The 17439-nt window shown below is 42.5% G+C and overlaps 2 protein-coding genes across 3 annotated transcripts in view; one reads left to right on the forward strand and one right to left on the reverse strand.

The window, feature by feature from the left end:
• CYP19A1 (cytochrome P450 family 19 subfamily A member 1) overlaps positions 1-15033 on the reverse strand; it is a 130382-nt gene extending 115349 nt beyond the window's left edge. Inside the window, exon 1 of one of the 2 annotated variants that reach the window (XM_072738522.1) lies at positions 14729-15033. In XM_072738522.1, the coding sequence (XP_072594623.1) occupies positions 14729-14743 (15 nt within the window). In that variant the 5' untranslated portion in view covers positions 14744-15033. Of the gene's footprint in view, positions 1-8008; positions 8487-14728 lie in introns of those variants that run through there. The other variant, XM_072738524.1, reaches the window with a different exon arrangement.
• The window catches only part of GLDN (gliomedin), a 63674-nt gene continuing 60184 nt past the window's right edge, over positions 13950-17439 (forward strand). The window contains exon 1 of the mRNA XM_072738526.1: positions 13950-14439. Coding sequence (XP_072594627.1) covers positions 14077-14439 — 363 coding nt within the window. The 5' untranslated portion in view covers positions 13950-14076. The remainder of the gene's footprint in view (positions 14440-17439) is intronic.

The following is a 17439-nucleotide window of genomic DNA, read 5'->3' on the forward strand; positions in this document are numbered from 1 at the left end:
AGACTCCAAGAATTTGCTAAACTCTGACTCATTTGTCTTGCCCAGAACTTGCCAAAACATTCCAATCAGCAGTCTAGGGCCTTTTTTTAGCTTGGGAAATGTATTTTCTACTACTGAAATATTATCTCTCTCTTTTCCATCTACTTAATTTGTGTGCAGATCTCGTCTTTTGGCTCCAGATAGGTTTTTTTGTGTTCTACTGGAATCTTTACATCCTAATGTTCTTATTATTTTAAAGTTATTATTGTTCTTTAGTGGCTGGTTTTTATGCAAGTCTCTTTCCTAAGAGTGTTGCTGGGCTCCTTAGGTTTTTTTTTTTTTTTAGATTTTATTTATTCATTCATGAGAGACACACAGAGAGAGAGAGAGGCAGAGGCAGACAGAGAAGCAGGCTCCATGCCGGGAGCCCGAAGCAGGGACTCAATCCCAGGACTCCAGGATCACGCCCCGGGCCAAAGGCAAGCGCTAAACTGCTGAGCCACTCAGGAATCCCCTCCTTAGGTATTAATAGTAGTTTCTTTTGACTGCTTTTGGGGTCAGTGTCAATCACTGAGGTGCTTTAAGAGGGAGCAGATCCACAAGCGGTGGGCAGTATTCACCTAGGCAAGATGCCAGAAGGAATACTCTCATTCCCCACTTTATCATGTTGTCAAGTCTTAGGAATAGAGATAGAACACAGTCACCAGTACAATTCCCCTCCCTCTCATCCAGCTGGGTCTCTTTGCTAGGATACCTACTGGTACCCAGATACTGGGGCCGCCTTCTGATCATAGAAGAAGGGGCAGTCTGGAGTCTAGGTGCTTACATGTACAGGTTTAAGAAAACAATACAGGACTCATTCAAGAAGTTATCTTAGAGTGATGGCACTGTTGCAAGCAAGATGGCAGAGTAGAAAGACCTTCTTCCTCTATAGATATATTGGTTCAACAATTCACAGACAAGTTCCTTTTGTGAGAAATTCAGAAACTAATGTAAAGGTTTTTGCATCCCAGGCAAACATGAAACTGGGCTCATTGAAGTCAGGAGGAAAATTCAGAACACCCTTTTGCCAGAATTCCTACTCCTAGCACAGCACTGGATGATCAGGAAGGATTCTCCAGGTCCAGGTTTTCAAAGGGGAGAGAAAGAGTTGGTTTATGCATCTAGTGGCCCAGTTTTTTCAAAAGGGCTCCTCCCAGAGAACTGGCTTCTGTCTTGCCAGCCTTGGCACTCTTATGGGTCCAACAGTCTAGCCACTCAGGGGAGAACAGAGACAGTGACTTGGATTGGTAAATGCCATGATTCTGCTCAACACAGAGAAAATAGGAAACACCACAGCTGCCTTCTTCTCCCTGGTGAGGGAAGGAGTTGGTCCAGGCTTCCAACATCCCAACTTTTCTGGGAGCTTCTCAAAAGACTTGCCTGTCTTGGAAGGCTGATATGACCTGAAATATTGTAGTTGCCTGGGGGCTAGTGAGAACAGAAACAGAGATTTAGATTAGCAGTCACCATAGTACCCCTTCCTGATTCAACACAGAGCAAGCAGAGAGAGAGAGAGAGAGAGATGATAAATACATACAGAGAGAGAAAGAGAGAGAGAGAGATAAGTAACTGTTCCCAGATTCTCCCTAGGGAAGGAAAAGTTGGACGGAGTGTCCAATGATACAACTTTTCTGAGTACCATCTAAGGAACTGGCTTCAATTTCACTGGCTTCAATTTTCACTTCAATTTCACTTGTCCTAGCATACTCTAGACATCTGGGATCTGCAAAGAATGTAGAAAGTGGGTTGGTTTAATACAAAAGATTGAGGAGCCCCTAGAATCTCTGGCCAGGCTGATTGATGGAGGTCTTCTCCTGTATACAGCCAGTCTATGAAGACTATGAGAGGTGGCTGTTTTGTCTAATGTACAGACACCAACACAGAGTCCAGGAAAATGAAGAATCAGGCAAAGATAACACAAAAATCTTCACAAAACAACCCTAATGAAATAGAGTTATATGATATACTTGACAGAAAATTCAAAATAACTGTCATAAAGATGCACACTGAGGCCAAGAGAACATGAATGAAGTGATAATTTCAATAAGAAATATAAAATATAAAAAGGGGGTAATAGAAATCATAGAACTGAAGAATACAATAGCTAACCTTAAAAATTCACTAGAGGTGGTTCATAACAGGCTAGATCAAGCAGAATAAAGGATCAGTGAATTTAAAGATAAGTCATTGAAAATAATTTGGTCAAAAGAGCAAAAAGAAAAAAAAATGAAACAGTGTAGAAACCTTAAAGGACTTATGAGACATCACCAAGCAGGCCAACATACACACTGTAGGAATTCCAGAAGGATAAAAGAGAGAAAGCACCAAAAAGCTTATTCAAGAAATAATGGCTGAACATTTCTCCCTGACTCTGGGCAAGGAAATGGACAGCCAAATCCAAGAGGCAAAAAAATGTGAAAAAAAGATGAAGCAGAAAAATTCACACTGAGACACATTGTAATCAAATTGTCAGAATTCAAAGGCAAAAAGAATTTTGAAAGCAGCCAGAGTAAAGTAAATTGTCATATACAAGGGAACCATCATAAGACTATCAGCAATTTCTCAGCAGAAACCTTGCAGGCCAGACAGGAATGGTAGGATAAATTCTAAGTGCTCAAAGGAAAAAGCTGCCAACCAAGCATACTGTACTGGCAAAACTGCCCTTCCAAAATGATGGAGAGATAAAGACTTTCAAAAGGTAAAGGGAGTTCATCACCATTAGACTTCCTTAAAAGAAATACTAAAAGAAGAACTAAAGTTCTTCAAGTTAAAATGAAAGTGCACCAAACAGCTACATGATAGCATAGTATAAAATGTGTTGGTAAAGGTTAATATAAACACAAATACAGAATACTGTGTTACTGTCATGGTACTAGGTAAATTACTTTTAATTCTAGAATTAAACAAAAAGATAAAAGTATTAAAAATAACTAAAATATCTTAAAAGAGAAACAATATGTTGTGACAACAACAAAATATGTGAGGAGAGAAATTATACTGTAGAGTTTTTATATGTGATTGAACAGCTTAAAATAGACTCTTTTAATGAGCTTAAGAAAGACTTTTAACTATGAGCCCCAAAGAAACCACCAACACCAAAAATACCTATAGAAGTTACACACACACACACACACAAAAAAAAAAAAAAAAAAAAAAAAAGAATTTTAAAATTATCAGTACCGGGCAGCCCCAGTGGCTCAGCGGTTTAGCACTGCCATCAGCCCAGGGTGTGATCCTGGAAACCGGGGATCAAGTCCCACATCGGGCTCCTGCATGGACCCTGCTTCTCCCTCTGCCTTTGTCTCTGCCTCTCTCTTTGTGTGTTTCTCATGAATAAATAAATAAATAAAATCTTTAAAAAATAAATAAAATAATCAGTACCAAAAAATCAACAAAACTCAAGACAGTAAGATAGGAAAAGACAGATAAAAAAAATTATAAGATCAACAAAAACAACAAAATGGCAACAGTAAATCCATGCCTACAAATAATTAAATATAAGTGGATTAAACTCCCCAATCAAAAGATATAGAGTGGCAAGATAGATAAGAAAACAGACCCAACAATATACTATTTATGAGAAACGCAATTTAGATGTAAAGACACAGATAGGCTAAAAGTGAAGAGATAGAAAAAGATAGTCCATACATATGGTAACCAAGAGAGAGCAGAGGTGGCTATAGATATATTACACAAAATAAACTTCAAGTCAAAAACTATCACAAGAGAAAAGAAGGACATTATATAAAGGATAAAAGGGTCAATTTACTAGGAAGATATAACAATTATAAGTATACATGCATCCAGTATCAGAGCACCTCAACATATAAAGCAAACATTGACAGAACCAAAGGAAGAAATATATAGCAATGCAGTAATGGTAGGAGACTTCAGTACGTCACTTGTAATAATGAAACATAGAATTTGAACAAACACTGTAGACCAACAAAACATTCTAACCAACAGCAGAAGAACATACATTCTTCTCAAATACACATGGGATTTTTTTTCTAGGATATATCACATGTTAAATCACAAAACAAGTCATTATAAATTTAAGAAGATTGAAATCATACCACATATCTTTTCTGAAATGAATCTAGAAATCAATACCAGAAGGAATACTGAGAAATTCAAAGATATGTGGAAATTAAACAACACAGTCTTGAACAAAAATTAGTTCAAAGAAGAAATCAAAAGGAAATTGGAAAATACCTCAGGTCAAACAAATAACAAGACCCATAACACACCAAGATTTATGGGATGTAACAAAAGCAATACTAAGAGGGAAATTTATTGAGATTAAAAAGAAGGAATAAAAAAGAATAAAGATTTTAAATACACAATTTAACTTTATATCTCAAGGAGCTAGAAAAAGAACAAACTAAGCCAAAAATTAGCAAAAGGAAAGAAATAACAAAGTTTGGAGCAGAAATCAATGAAATAGAGAATAGGAAATTAATAATAAAAGAATAAAACTAAGAGTTGGTTCTTTCAAAAGATAAACAAAATTGATTAACCCCTAGATAGACTAAAGAGAAAAGAGAGAAGACTCAAATAAATAAAATCAATAATGGAAGAAGAGTCATTACCACTGATGCCACTGAAATAAAAAGGATTAACAACCTACTATGAACAATCATACAACAACAGATTGGATCGCCTAGAAGAAATCGATATACTTCTAGAAACATACAACCTAGGAAGACAGAATCACAAAGATACAGATAATCTAAATAGACCTATAGCATGCAGGTTGAATCAGTAATCAAAAACCTCCTAATAAACCAAAGCCCAACACCAGATGGCTTCACTGGTGAATTCTACCAAAAATTTAAAGAATTGAATGCCAATCCTCAAATTTTTACAAAAGATTGGAAAGAAAGGAACACTTTCACACTCATTTTATGAGGCCAGCATAACCCTGATACCAAAAGCAGACAAAGACACCACATACGAAAAAAAAAAAAAAAGGGAAACTGCAGTCCAGTATCCCTGGTGAATGTAGATGCAAAAATTCTCAGTGAAATACTAGCAAATTGAATCCAACAGCACATTAAAAGGATCATATACCAAAACCAAGTGGAATTTATCCCTGGGATGCAAGGATAGTTCAACATATAAAAATCGATTGATGGGATACATCATATTAACAGGATAAAGGCTAAAAATCACATGATTGTCTCCAGATGCAAAAAAAAAATTTTTTTTTAAGATTTTATTTATTTATTCATGAAATACACGGGGGGGGGGGGGCAGAAACACAGGCAGAGGGAGAAGCAGGCTCCTTGTAAGGAGCCCGATGTAGGACTCAATCCCAGATCCCGGGATCACACCCTGAGTTGAAGGCAGATGCTCAATCTCTGAGCCACCCAGGCATCCCACAAAAATGTTTTTTAATAAAATTCAACACCATTTCATGATAAAGACTCTCACCAAACTAGGAATAAAAGGAAATGGATTCTCAGTGCCCCTCACCTAGGCACTTGATGAAGATGAGCACTGGGTGCTATACTATATGTTGGGAAATTGAACTTCAATAAAAAATATATATATATATTTTTTAAAAAAAGGATATTGACTCAATATAATAAAGGCTGTATGTGGAAAGCCCACAGCTAATATCATACTCAATGGTTAAAGTGAGCAAGGCAAGGATGCTCACTTTCACCTTGAGCAAGGCAAGGATGTTCACTTTCACCACTTCCATTCAACATGGCATTGGAAGTACTAGCTAGAGCAAATAGGGAAGAAAAATAAATATAAGGCATCTAAATCAGAAAAAAGGAAGTTGGAGTTGTTTGCAGACAATATTATCTTATATATATATAATACAGAAGACTCCATGAAGAACTGTTAGAATGATAAAATGACTCAGTAAAGTTGCAAGATACAAAATCAACATATGAAAATCAGTTGCATTTCTATACACTAACAACAGACTTTCTGAAAAAGAAAAAGTAAAACAATTTCATTTACAATCGTGCCAAAAAGAATAAAGTGCTTGGGAATAAACTGAATTAAGGAAGTAAAAGATTTCTATACTGAAAACTACAAAACACTGTTGAAAGAAATAGAAGAAAATACAAGCAGAGACATCTCAAGGTTATGGATTTGAAGACTTAATATTGTTGAAAATGTCCATACTATCCAAAGTCATCTACAGATTGAAAGCAATCTCTATTAAAATCTTTATGATGGTGTTTACAGAAATAGAAAAAACAATTCTAAAATTCATACAGAACAACAAAAAGAATAGCCAGGTCAACCTTGAGAACGAAGAACCAAGCTGTAGTCCTCACTTTTCCTGATTTCAACATATATTGCAAAGCTACAATAATCAAACCAGCATGGTACTGGCATAAAGACATATAGGCAAATGGAACAAAATAGAGAATCCAGAAATAAATCTATGCATATATGATTAACTGATCTTTTGACAAATGTACCATGAAAACACAATGAGAAAAGGATAATCTCTTCAACAATGTTGAGAAAACTGGGTGTAAATATGCAGAGTGATTAAACTAGATTCCTATCTTAAGCTATACACAAAAATCAACTCAAAATGATTAAAGACTTAAATGTAAGACCTGAAACTGTAAAATTCCTAGAAGAAACAGTGAAAAGGCTTCATGGCAGTGGTCTTTGTAATAATCATGGATCTGACACAAAAGCACAGGCAGCAAAAGCAAAAATAGAGAAGTGGGGAAAAAAGTAGACAAGTGGGACTACATCAAACTAAAACACTTCTGCACAGCAAAAGAAACAATCAACAGTGAAAAGGCAACATGTGAAAAGGGAAAAATATTTTCAAACCATATACCTGATAAGGGGTTAATCTCCAAAATATATAAGGAACCTCTACAACTGGTACCAAAAAAAAACCAAAAACCCTAATGACCCAATTTAAAAATCGGCTAAGTACTTGAGTAGATATTTCCCAAAGATGACATATAAATAGCTAATAGGTATATGAAAAAATTCTCAACATCACTAATCATCAGGGAAATGCAAATCAAAACCACAATGAGTTCTCATCCTCACATCTGTCAAGATGGCTATTGTCAAGAAAAAAAAAAGACAAGTGTTGTTGATGATGTAGAGAAATTGGACACTATTGGTGGAACTGTAAAATGGTGCAGCTGCTATGGAAAACAGTATGAAGCTTCCTCAAAAAATTAAAAATAGAGCTATCATACGATCCAGTAATCCCACTCTGGGTATTTATCTAAAAGACTTGAAATCAGAATATTGAAGAGATATCTGCATTCCAGTATTCAATACATCACTATTCACATTAACCAAAATGTAGAAACAACTTAAATATTCTTTGATGGATGGAGAAAGAAACTATGGCATATACATACATAGAATATTATTCAACCTTAAAAAAGAAATTCTGCAATATGAAACAACATGGATGAGCTTTGAGGGCATTATGCTAAATGAAGTAAGACAGTCAGAGAAAGATAAATACCACATGATTTCAGTAAATGAGGTATCTAAAATAGTCAAATTTGTAGAATGAAAGACTGGAATTAGTGGTTGTCAGGAACCGGGGTAAGGGGAAAACGAGGAGTTACTAATCAAAAGACCTAATGTTTTAATTAAGAAAGATGAGTAAGTTTTAGAGATTTATAGTACAATATTGTACCTACAGTCAACAGTACTATATCATATAACTAAAAAGTTTGTCAAGAAGGTAGATCTCATGTAAGTGTTCTTACCACAATAAAATAAACTTTTTTGAAGAGACAAAGTAAAATGACATACAAGAATAATTCATTCCTAATAACTTTGTGAGACTGTAAAGCAAAAGAAGAGAGAGGGAAGGAAGGGAGGGAGGGAAGGAAAAGGGAAAAAGGAAGGAAGGAAAGGATAGGTAAGATATAGCCTAATATCACAGTTATGTGCATCTCTTAAAAAAAAAGAAAAAGAAGAAAAAGAAAAAGAAGTCATCTTGGTTCAGGGTCTATAGTCTGACCTGTGTTCCCCCTGGCTGGGGACAATCGTCCAGGCCCCTGGTTCTGCAGATGGAGTGCCATCTCTCCAGACTTGGTATTGGCAGGAATCCCTTTTGTTCCCTTTCACTTGGACTTTGGAGAGGTGAGGCATATCTAATCTTGCTTTTCACTCTGGCTTCTGAACCCCAAGGAGGAAAAGTCTTGGTTTCTCAGGCCCCAAATTCACCTTTTGTTCAGGTTCCATATTCATCTCTGAGATGCAGGGATGACAGTTCCCCTATTTGGTCTCTAGGAAATCGTCTGACATCATTGCTCTCCCTGAACCCTCCATAAATTGCTAGGCTGGGGACTGGCTTTCTCTCTCTTGCATAGTTTACATATTCTAACAATCAGGGCTTGCTCCGCCTTTGTTTTAGAATCTTGGAGCCAGGGGCCGCTCTAAGCCCTTTTCCATTTCATCAGTTTGAATCCTTTCCCTGCCCTATTTTTCCACTTCCTGTCCATCATCTTGAGCATTCCTGACTGGCCCAAGATTTGAGTCAAGAAGGTTCCCACTTTCGATGAATGCTGGTGAGGTTTCAGCAGTATGATCTTGAGTGAGTTGCTTAACCTTTGTGAGCCTTGCTTTCTCGTCTGTGAAATGGTTATAAGACCTGCCCTGCTCACTTCACAAGCTGATTATGGGGCTCAGATGACATGAGAAAGTACTTTGAAGTGCCCTACACATGTAAAACTTTGTTTTGTCCTTTCAAAAACAGTGGTTCAAGTTTCTTAAGTGGAGCTTTGAAGTATTAAGTTACTTCCAAGGATCTAACCATGTCAAAGCTACTAGTAGAGCTTTTCTACATATTTTCATTCTGTTTCTAAAAACAATCACTTTTTTATGTACTGAAAGGCCATAACTGTAGGTGAAAAAGAAGGCTTCTGTCCACTGTGATATGATTACAATTTAAGGTTTGCTAATACTGGAATTGCAGACCTGTCTTTAACATTGATCAGGTGGTTGATATGATAGATGTGGAGATGTGCCCCACTTTCCCTTTCAAGGAAGGACTTGCTGCCCAGCTGCAGGGAATGAGGTCAGGGTATACCTCAGCTTTGAGAGCCACCTGGCCCAAGGCCACACTCTTCCTCAGGTAGCCCACATCTGCCCTGTGACTAGGTGAGAGGGGGGTGAATGCCAAGTCTATTCTGGCTTGACAAGGGACACTCCAATGGCTAATACTCGATTCAGAGTTCCCCATAGGGTTGGCTGAGACTTTGCAAGACTACACTGAGTTGGACTTCTTCCTCTACCCAATCCTGTTTCCTCTATTTCCTTCACAGATGCTGATCCCTAAAAAACATCTTGCACCCCAAATTCCATCTCAGCATCTGTTCCAGAGAACTCAATCTGTGATAATTGGCTAAGATGCACTGGGGAAGGCAGGATGGATGGGGTGGGGAGGGGCATCTTTATCGCAAGCAAAGCAAATAAAGTACAGAAAAGGTAGAGGGAGAATTTGAAATAGCCCTACTCTACAACTTTGGACAACTCCATGTCTAACAATGATTGAGTGACTCTCAGATATGCACTTATGAGAGGTGGAAAGCTGTTGTTACTTGCCTAACTTACTTAGACCAAAATCTCAGAAGGGAAGCAACATCTATCTTATTCCCAATGCTAGAGATGACTTGATTTGATGATCTCACCTTGAAGTACCAAAAAGTGCAAATATGTGCTGGTTGTCAGACAAAAACTCCAGCTAATATCAAGATTAGCCAAATCATCTAAATGTTAGTCATGGTTCTATTTTTCAACTACCTTTAAATGTGCAATGAAAGAGAAAAATACCATTTTCTAGAACTCAATGTATTCTTATTTCATTTAGAAAGATGGATTTGAAAGCTGAGATTTAGCCGAGTAGAGATCAGAGATAGTTTCTGTAGTGACAGAAGCCACTGCAAATCCTAGCAATAAAAGGTGATCTTTGAAAATGAAAATCTGTCATTCATCAACCCAATCTCCCACCTCAACACACACACTTAAAACCCTTAACTAACTTCCCATTGCTCTTATAATAAAGACCTGAGTCCTACAAAGTCCCACCCACAGAGTCTGGCCCCTAACTCAGTCTCCAGCTTCATTTCATTCCCTTTTTTCTCCTTGCTCCCTATGGTCTTTATGCTATAACCACATTGGCCTTCTTATGGTTCCTCAAATAATCCATGGTGCCTCCTGCCATAAGATCCCACACGTGCTGTCCTCTCTGACTACTATAGACAAATGAATGAGTGTATTAACAAAGAAAAGAAATCTCTGACTTTTTTTTGTTTGGGGAGCTTGAAGTTTCATGAGGTTAAAACGTAGAAATGTTGAGTTAAAAACCCAACGTGGTTGGGTGGAAGATATATTTGGTGGCAACTATTACAGAGATTTTCTCCCTAACCCCTGGCAAGGAAAAAGGGTGGGGATGGGGAGGGAGGACAGCACCATCAGAACAAGCATACCTGCCAACCTCATTACAGAAAATGATAATACCCAAGATCTGGCCTGAGAGTAAATGAAAATTATTCACTTCACAGTCAGGAGGAAATGCTGTGGAATTAAAGTTGGAGTATATTCTTGAATTGGATGTTTTTCTCCAGGGCCCTAAAGTTTACTAGCTGGAATCATTTTTTCGGAACCATTCCATTTAACCTTTGAAAATGAAGCATCTGTCTTTTAATGGAAAAGCTACTTCTCATTGTAAAGATAGCACGCAATGTTCTTGGCTTCCTTGTTATCCAGAAAAGGAAAGTCAGATATCTCCCTGTGTCCTCACTATATCTTGAACCCCTATGTCAACAAAATAGGCCAGATTAATAGCTAACTTTTTTTTTAGAATTACTTATTACTAAAAGTACCAGCCCATCCTGAGAAACACTAGGTAGAGCAGTCTACACAGATGTATCTGCCCCTCAAGGAGTCATGGGAGGCTTAGGAAGCCAGAGATGGAAGGGCCCCAAATAACCAATCTCAAAGCCACTGTATACAGAAAAGAGGCCAAGTTTACCATCCATTGAACACTTTTTTCCTCAAAAAGCATAAAAAAAGTGTAATTAGCTAATCAATTTATTAATCTAATATTCCTACTTGGCATAAGCCCCTGCTGTGTCACAATGGAGAGCGGTCCCTTTCCTAAGCATACTATACCCCAACATACTATACCCCAACAAAAGAAGTACCATCTGGAAGAGCTAAGTTGTTGGTCAGCCGCACAAGGCACAACATGGGTATTGGCAAGTTCAGACAGCCCACAGCCAATAGCACTAATGACCACTGAGCATTTACTACATACCAAGTACTCTACATGTATTTTCTCATTAAATCCTCACAATCTATGAGATAGACATGATTACACTCTCCTTAGAAAAGCTGAGTAACACACCTAAGGCTGCAAGTTTAGAAAGCAGTTTCAAGCTTAGTTCTATCTGCTTCCAAAGCTCATGCCTATAGCCTCTGAGTCTGCCAGGGCTTGCAGACTTCAGGGAGAGGGAGAATTGAGTGTGGTATGGAAGGCAAGGCTTGATGAAGGACAGGGTTCTGAGATAGGCCGGAAACAGGCACAACTCTGAGATAGGACAGAGAAGGAGGAGAGTCAATGCATGGAGCTGTGGTGGAGCAAGGCTGTAGGGAGAAGACATCGAAGAAAGGGGAAAGAGGACAGAGCAAGGCAGGTTGCTTGGATACGGCCATGCTGGGGAGAGGGGTGAGGACACCGGCCTTGTATGCCGTAACAACTTGCCCCCGGTTCTCCTTTTCAATAAAATATTATATTCCTACACAGAAAGACTTGGAGAGGGAACTAGAAGAAGTGTTGAGTGGAAGAGGAATCTTGCCTTTCCTTTGATCTCTTTCTGCCTCTCTGAGTGCAGCATCCCAGGCATTCCACCTATGCAGCCCAAAGTCAGTGCTACAAACCTTTTAAGTCCTACATCCGAAGAAGGGTAGCATCTTTGCCTGAGGTTGTCAGATAAAGCTTGGCTGACTCCAAATGGAACTGGAACTCCACTCCTTCTGCTGACTGTGGAGTCTGAACCAGAGGGGTGGGGGCAAGTGTGTCAGGCTACAGTTACTCTCCCAACCCCTGGACAGGCAGCCTTCCAAGGAAGGTAGTTCCAGTTTGGTAGCACAAGCAGAGTTTCATGCTTAAGCCTTACTACCGCTAGGTACACATCATGTTACATAGACATATATTTACTGTTCAGCCTTTTATTCATTCATTTGTTCGTTCACTCATTCAAGAGGTAAATTACTGAATGGTCATTTCAAGTCAGGGACATGTGCTAGGTATTGGGGGAGATTAGGTCAAGCAATATGCTTGTATATAGCTCCTAACCTCAGGAGCTTAATACTCTGTTATTGCTGGTGGGCTTTGATGACATGATCAGGAAATAGTAATTATAACGAATGCCAGGATAAAGGGAAGCTTAGGAAGCTCCGTGGGACTCCAATTGCTCACACTGCAAGCTGCTTGCCTTGTTCATTTCTGTACCTCACATGTCCATCACTATGCCTGACACACAGCAGGTGCTCAGTAAATTTTCAGTGAATTAAAGATCTTACTGAGCCTGACTCCTAGCGCTGTCTCTCTGTGACTTCTCTCCATTAGTTTAAGCCTGGCATCCTAAGCCTGGATGACATAAGGAAACATGGCATTCTTCAAATAGATCACAATCCGTTAGAACTGGGAGAAATTGGACAAATCTGTCTGTATTGCTTCCATTTCTTCCTAGACATCCTGTCCCCATGGTTGAAGTTCTTCAGGAGCCACTTGAAACTGCATGCTTTCCCTAATTCCTCCTCATTCTGAATGCTCTCCTCAGAATATGCAAGTTGGTCAATGTCCCAATTAAAACTCAGGAGTCCAGACCTTGACCCAGAACCATGACAGCTCCAGCTGGCTTGATGGCAGGGGGCCACCTCCTCCTCTGCAATAATGGGCGGTGGAAACCGCGATCTTGGCTTCTGATTAGGGTCTTCCAACACCATGAGGGTCTCCTAGGGGCCTTGGGGCCCCAGGGAGGCAGAGCCATTCTGGGGAAAGATGAGGAACAGAGTGGAGAGGTCCTGTGAAGAGGCTGAAAATTGACTCCGCCTTTGGGGGGATAGTGATCCTTGAGGTACAGGCACCTGAGCTGACAGAAAAGAGAGGGTGCTGTGAAGGAGTAACTAGGAGGCATGAGTCAACTGCCCCCTCAAGCAAGGAAGGCTCGGTAAGATCCAGAAAGGGCCTGGCCAGAGTCCTAACTCTTCGGCCAGAAAGCACCTCAGGGTCAGTTCAGAGTGGTCTTGGGACACGCTCCAAGCCCTTCAACTGAGCGGTAGCAGAACGGGGTCAGAATCAGGGCTCCTGATTTCCACCCTTGAGCTTTCTCCCCCCCTCACCCCGATGCCTCCTAGGTATGGGTCTCATGGGAGAGTTCTTGGCCTGTCACGTTTTGGGAAATCTCCCTTCAAAAAGGACTCGTGCTTCTCCGGCAGGACAAAGCTACTCTGGTTGTATGGGCGGCCTTTTTAACCCCCCAGTGCCAACCGTCTGTCTCCCTGTCTCTATCCATCCCCTTCCCCGGAAGTATCTCACGGGGTTCTCAGCGGCCACGGGAGGGGCAGCCTGGGCCCCATCCTTGGGGCAGCGGGCATATGTCTTGGCGTCTGGGCCTGCTGATCCTTTCCTCCCGAGAGGTCAGTGCGGGGGAGGGCGGCGTGGAACCCGGGTCTCCCCTCAGTCGGCCCCTCCCTCTGCCCGCCTGGGCCACAGCAATGCCCACACGCAGGGCAGGGAGAAAAGGAGGGGGCCTGGGTTTGCCCGGCTTGGCGGCCCGGCCCCAGGAGCGAGAGCACGGCCCACGCCTCCGGCCCCCGCCCTCTGCTCTCGCTCCCCCCCCCCCCCCCCCCCCCCCGCCTGTCCCTCCGGGCTGCTCGGCGCCGCCACCGCTGTCCCCAACGCGTCCCGCCAGCCGGGGCAGAGGGCGGCGTGACTCACGGCGCGGCCACCAGCCCACGGCCTGCCCGCCCAGTATAAAGGCCGCCGGGCGAGCCGTGCCGGGCCGAGGCGCGCAGAGCATGGCCGGGGGCGCGCAGCGAGGCCGCGGGGGCGCCGGCTGCGGGCTGCGGGGCGCGCTGGCGGCCGTGGCGCTGCTGGCGGCGCTCAACGCCGCGGGCACGGTGTTCGCGCTGTGCCAGTGGCGCGGGCTGAGCGCGGCGGTGCGGGCGCTGGAGGCCCAGCGGGGCCGCGAGCAGCGCGAGGACCGCGCCCTGCGCGCCTTCCTGGCCGAGCTGAGCCGCGCGCCGCCCCCGCCGCCCCCGCCGCCCCCGGACCCCGCCGGCGCCGCGCGCAACAAGCGCAGCCACGGCGGGGAGCCCGCGCCGCACCTCCGCGCCGAGAGCCACGACATGCTGATGATGATGACCTACTCCATGGTGCCGGTAGGCGGGGGCTCGGCTCCCCGAGGCGCCCCCGCCGGGGGGGGGGGGGCGGCGGGCAGGGCGGGAGAGCGGCCCCGGCGGCGCGCGCTCGCCCAGAGGGAGGCGCGGCGGGGGCCGGCACCGGCAGGCACCCGAGCCCGCAGAGGTCCGTGCGAGGGCGGAGGGGCGAAGGGCTGTGTCCCCGCTCGGGCACCTTTGGGTCTGCAGGTAAATGCAGGTGAGCCCGCGTCGGCGAGCTTGACCGTCCGCGTGCTCACAGCCTGGCGTCAGGAGCCTGGGCGGCTCTCACCTGGCCTCCGACCATCCTCGTGAGGTTGGGTGAAGCGAAGACAGTCAGCCCAAATTTTACCGATCACCTGGAATCTTGGTGCTGCGGATAAAGTTGCTCTTGGGTCTTAAAGCGGTTTCCAGATGGAAGAGATCAAAACAGAGAAATTTCCTTGAAATCCACTGAGGAAGCCCACGTTCTCCTCCGGGCTCCAGCGGGTCTCTGGAACCCCAGAGATGGCCAGTGTGCACTCAGGGGGCGTGGAGCGAGGGAGAGTCCCTGGCTCTTCATTAGATTTTCATTAGAATTGCACTCCCCCAAAACAGGTTTAAGAAACTCTGCTCAAAGTCTTTAAAGCCTCAAAAATCTTTTTTTTTTTTTTTTACAGTTCAAAGTTTGCTTTTGCGGATTTTTAACTCAATAATTATCTAACAATTGCATTTAGATCACCTTGCAGGTCCCCATTCCATTCATTACCCATTTCAACCACAATGGTCTTATTTCATTTTATAATGACAAAGATTTCAATTCTGTCACCCCCAAGTCAACTGTGAGCTGTACTTCGGAATCCTAGGTATTCTGAAGATAAACTCACTTAAAGCTTCTGTATCATAGAAGCTTTTAAATATCTTATATGAGCTGAAATGCTTTTACCACTACATCATGGAAATGCGGCATACTGCAAATACATCTTTTCAGAGAGATCAAATTCTCTATTCCTGGCTTCATTTTTTTTTTTTAACTTGTGTCATCATTTAAAAATCTGGGACCAAGCAAAGAATTTTCAAAAGACCTCTGTAGGGGCACCTGAGTGGCTCAGTTAGTTTAAGCATCTGCCTTAGGCTCAGGTCATGAACCCAGAGTTCTGGGATTGAGCCCCAGTTGAGCCTGCTTCTCCCGTCTCAGTCTCCCCCTGCTTGCACTCTCTCACTCTGTGTCAAATAAATAAATAAAATCTTAAAAGAAAAAAAAGACTTTTGTAAAATGAAGAAATCTCCTTTCAGGGAATTTATTCTTTCTCTTGGCTCTCTACCATGCATTTTGAGGGTTTTTTGAAACTCTTCAGGAAGGATGCATCTGAGCATCAACATTTTATATTTTTAATCCTGCTTTTAAGGTAGAAGCCTGTGTATTGCAGTCTGTTCCGTCACTAACCCAAGAGAACAGAGACCCATTTCTGTGTCAGTCTGAAAGCTGGATTTAACTATCACCACCTGCTCTGTTATAGATCAGAGAGCAGAAACATCACATTTGTCAGGCTGAGAAGCGTTCACAGATTATCACCAACTCACCCCCCATTTCTAATGGATATGCTTTCACCTTATAGCATCATTGAGGGAATTTCCATGCAGATCAGGATAAAGTAGCTGTCATATTGCCGGCTTCCCCATTGGGAGTAGTTCTCAAGCAGTAGGCTAGGGGGTCACCTGGAAGCACATTGAAATGCAGATTCCATGGTCCCACTGTCACACTTACAAAGTGATCATCTCCAGAATTGTCTTCCTTAAGAAGTCGCCTGATCCTCATTCCCCCACCTTTCCACCCCCTTGGTGAGCTTGATACAAGTGATCCAGGTGCCACTTTGAGAAATTGCTGTAGATCACTGCTTCTCTACTTTAATATGTATACGAATATCTTGATGGTCTTGTTCAAATGCAGATTCTGACTCAGAAGGTCTAATTTCAGGCTGGAGATCCCACATACCAGTGCTGCTGGTTTGAGGACCACAATCTGAATAGCATGGTTCAAGAGCAGTAGTTGCACATTGAAATCACATGGGGGGCTCTAACAGGACTGTATGTAGATCCCACCACCAGAGACTGAATTCACTGTTAGAGGTGCGGTCTGGCATGCCTGGACGTTGGCATGCCTTCTTGCTGACAGTGAGCAGCATGAAGCATCTTACTCCCACCAGGGCTCTTTTGAGGCCTCTGCTTAAAGCAGAGGAGCCCATTTTATTGCTGAAAGGCTTTTACTTTATTCTAGCAATATTCTCACTCATCTTTGCAAAAATTTCTCCATTTTTCTCAGAATAGAGAATAATTCACACGAGGAAACAGTGTTTTAAAAACCACTTTTTGGGTGCCTGGGTGGCTCTGTTGGTTAAATGTCTGCCTTGGCTGGAGTGGAGATCTCTGGGTCCTGTGACAGAGCCCCACCTCTGGCTCCCTGCTCATCAGGGAGCCTGCTTCTCTCTCTACCCCTCCCCCCCACTCATGCCCCCCCCCTTAAATAAATAAATAAATAAATAAATAAATAAATAATCTTTTTTTTTAAAGCACCTTCAAGGGCACCTCTAGTAGAAAAGTTGCTAAGAGAACTATTTAGTATACATCATGGAGGTCGGTGTGCACACCTCTTATGGTTGAAGTCACACCTTCCCCTACCCTTTTCTACAGCACCAGTAGGTTTGAATGGGGAGGAGATCAGAGGTCCCCCCACTGACAGTCCATGTCCTTAGAAATCTAGGAACAAAGAAATATGTTGTAGGCAGACTAATGTCAGCATTTCAGAAAGTCTTCCCAAAGGCTCATTTATCCAAGATGAACCTCCTCAAGCTTACTGACACTTCAAAGTTCTGTGCTTTGGGCTGAAAGCATATCAGCTCAGCATGGTAATTCTGGTTAGCACATTCTGCCCAGAAACTGGTTGTTAAAAGGGCAGAGTAAGTAGTCATTACCTAAGAACAGTTAGTTCGGTACAAGCAAAAACATTAAATCCTTGAAAGTAAG

The sequence above is a fragment of the Vulpes vulpes genome, chromosome 15, assembly GCF_048418805.1.
Source record: "Vulpes vulpes isolate BD-2025 chromosome 15, VulVul3, whole genome shotgun sequence".
Classification (NCBI taxonomy): Eukaryota; Metazoa; Chordata; class Mammalia; order Carnivora; family Canidae; genus Vulpes; species Vulpes vulpes.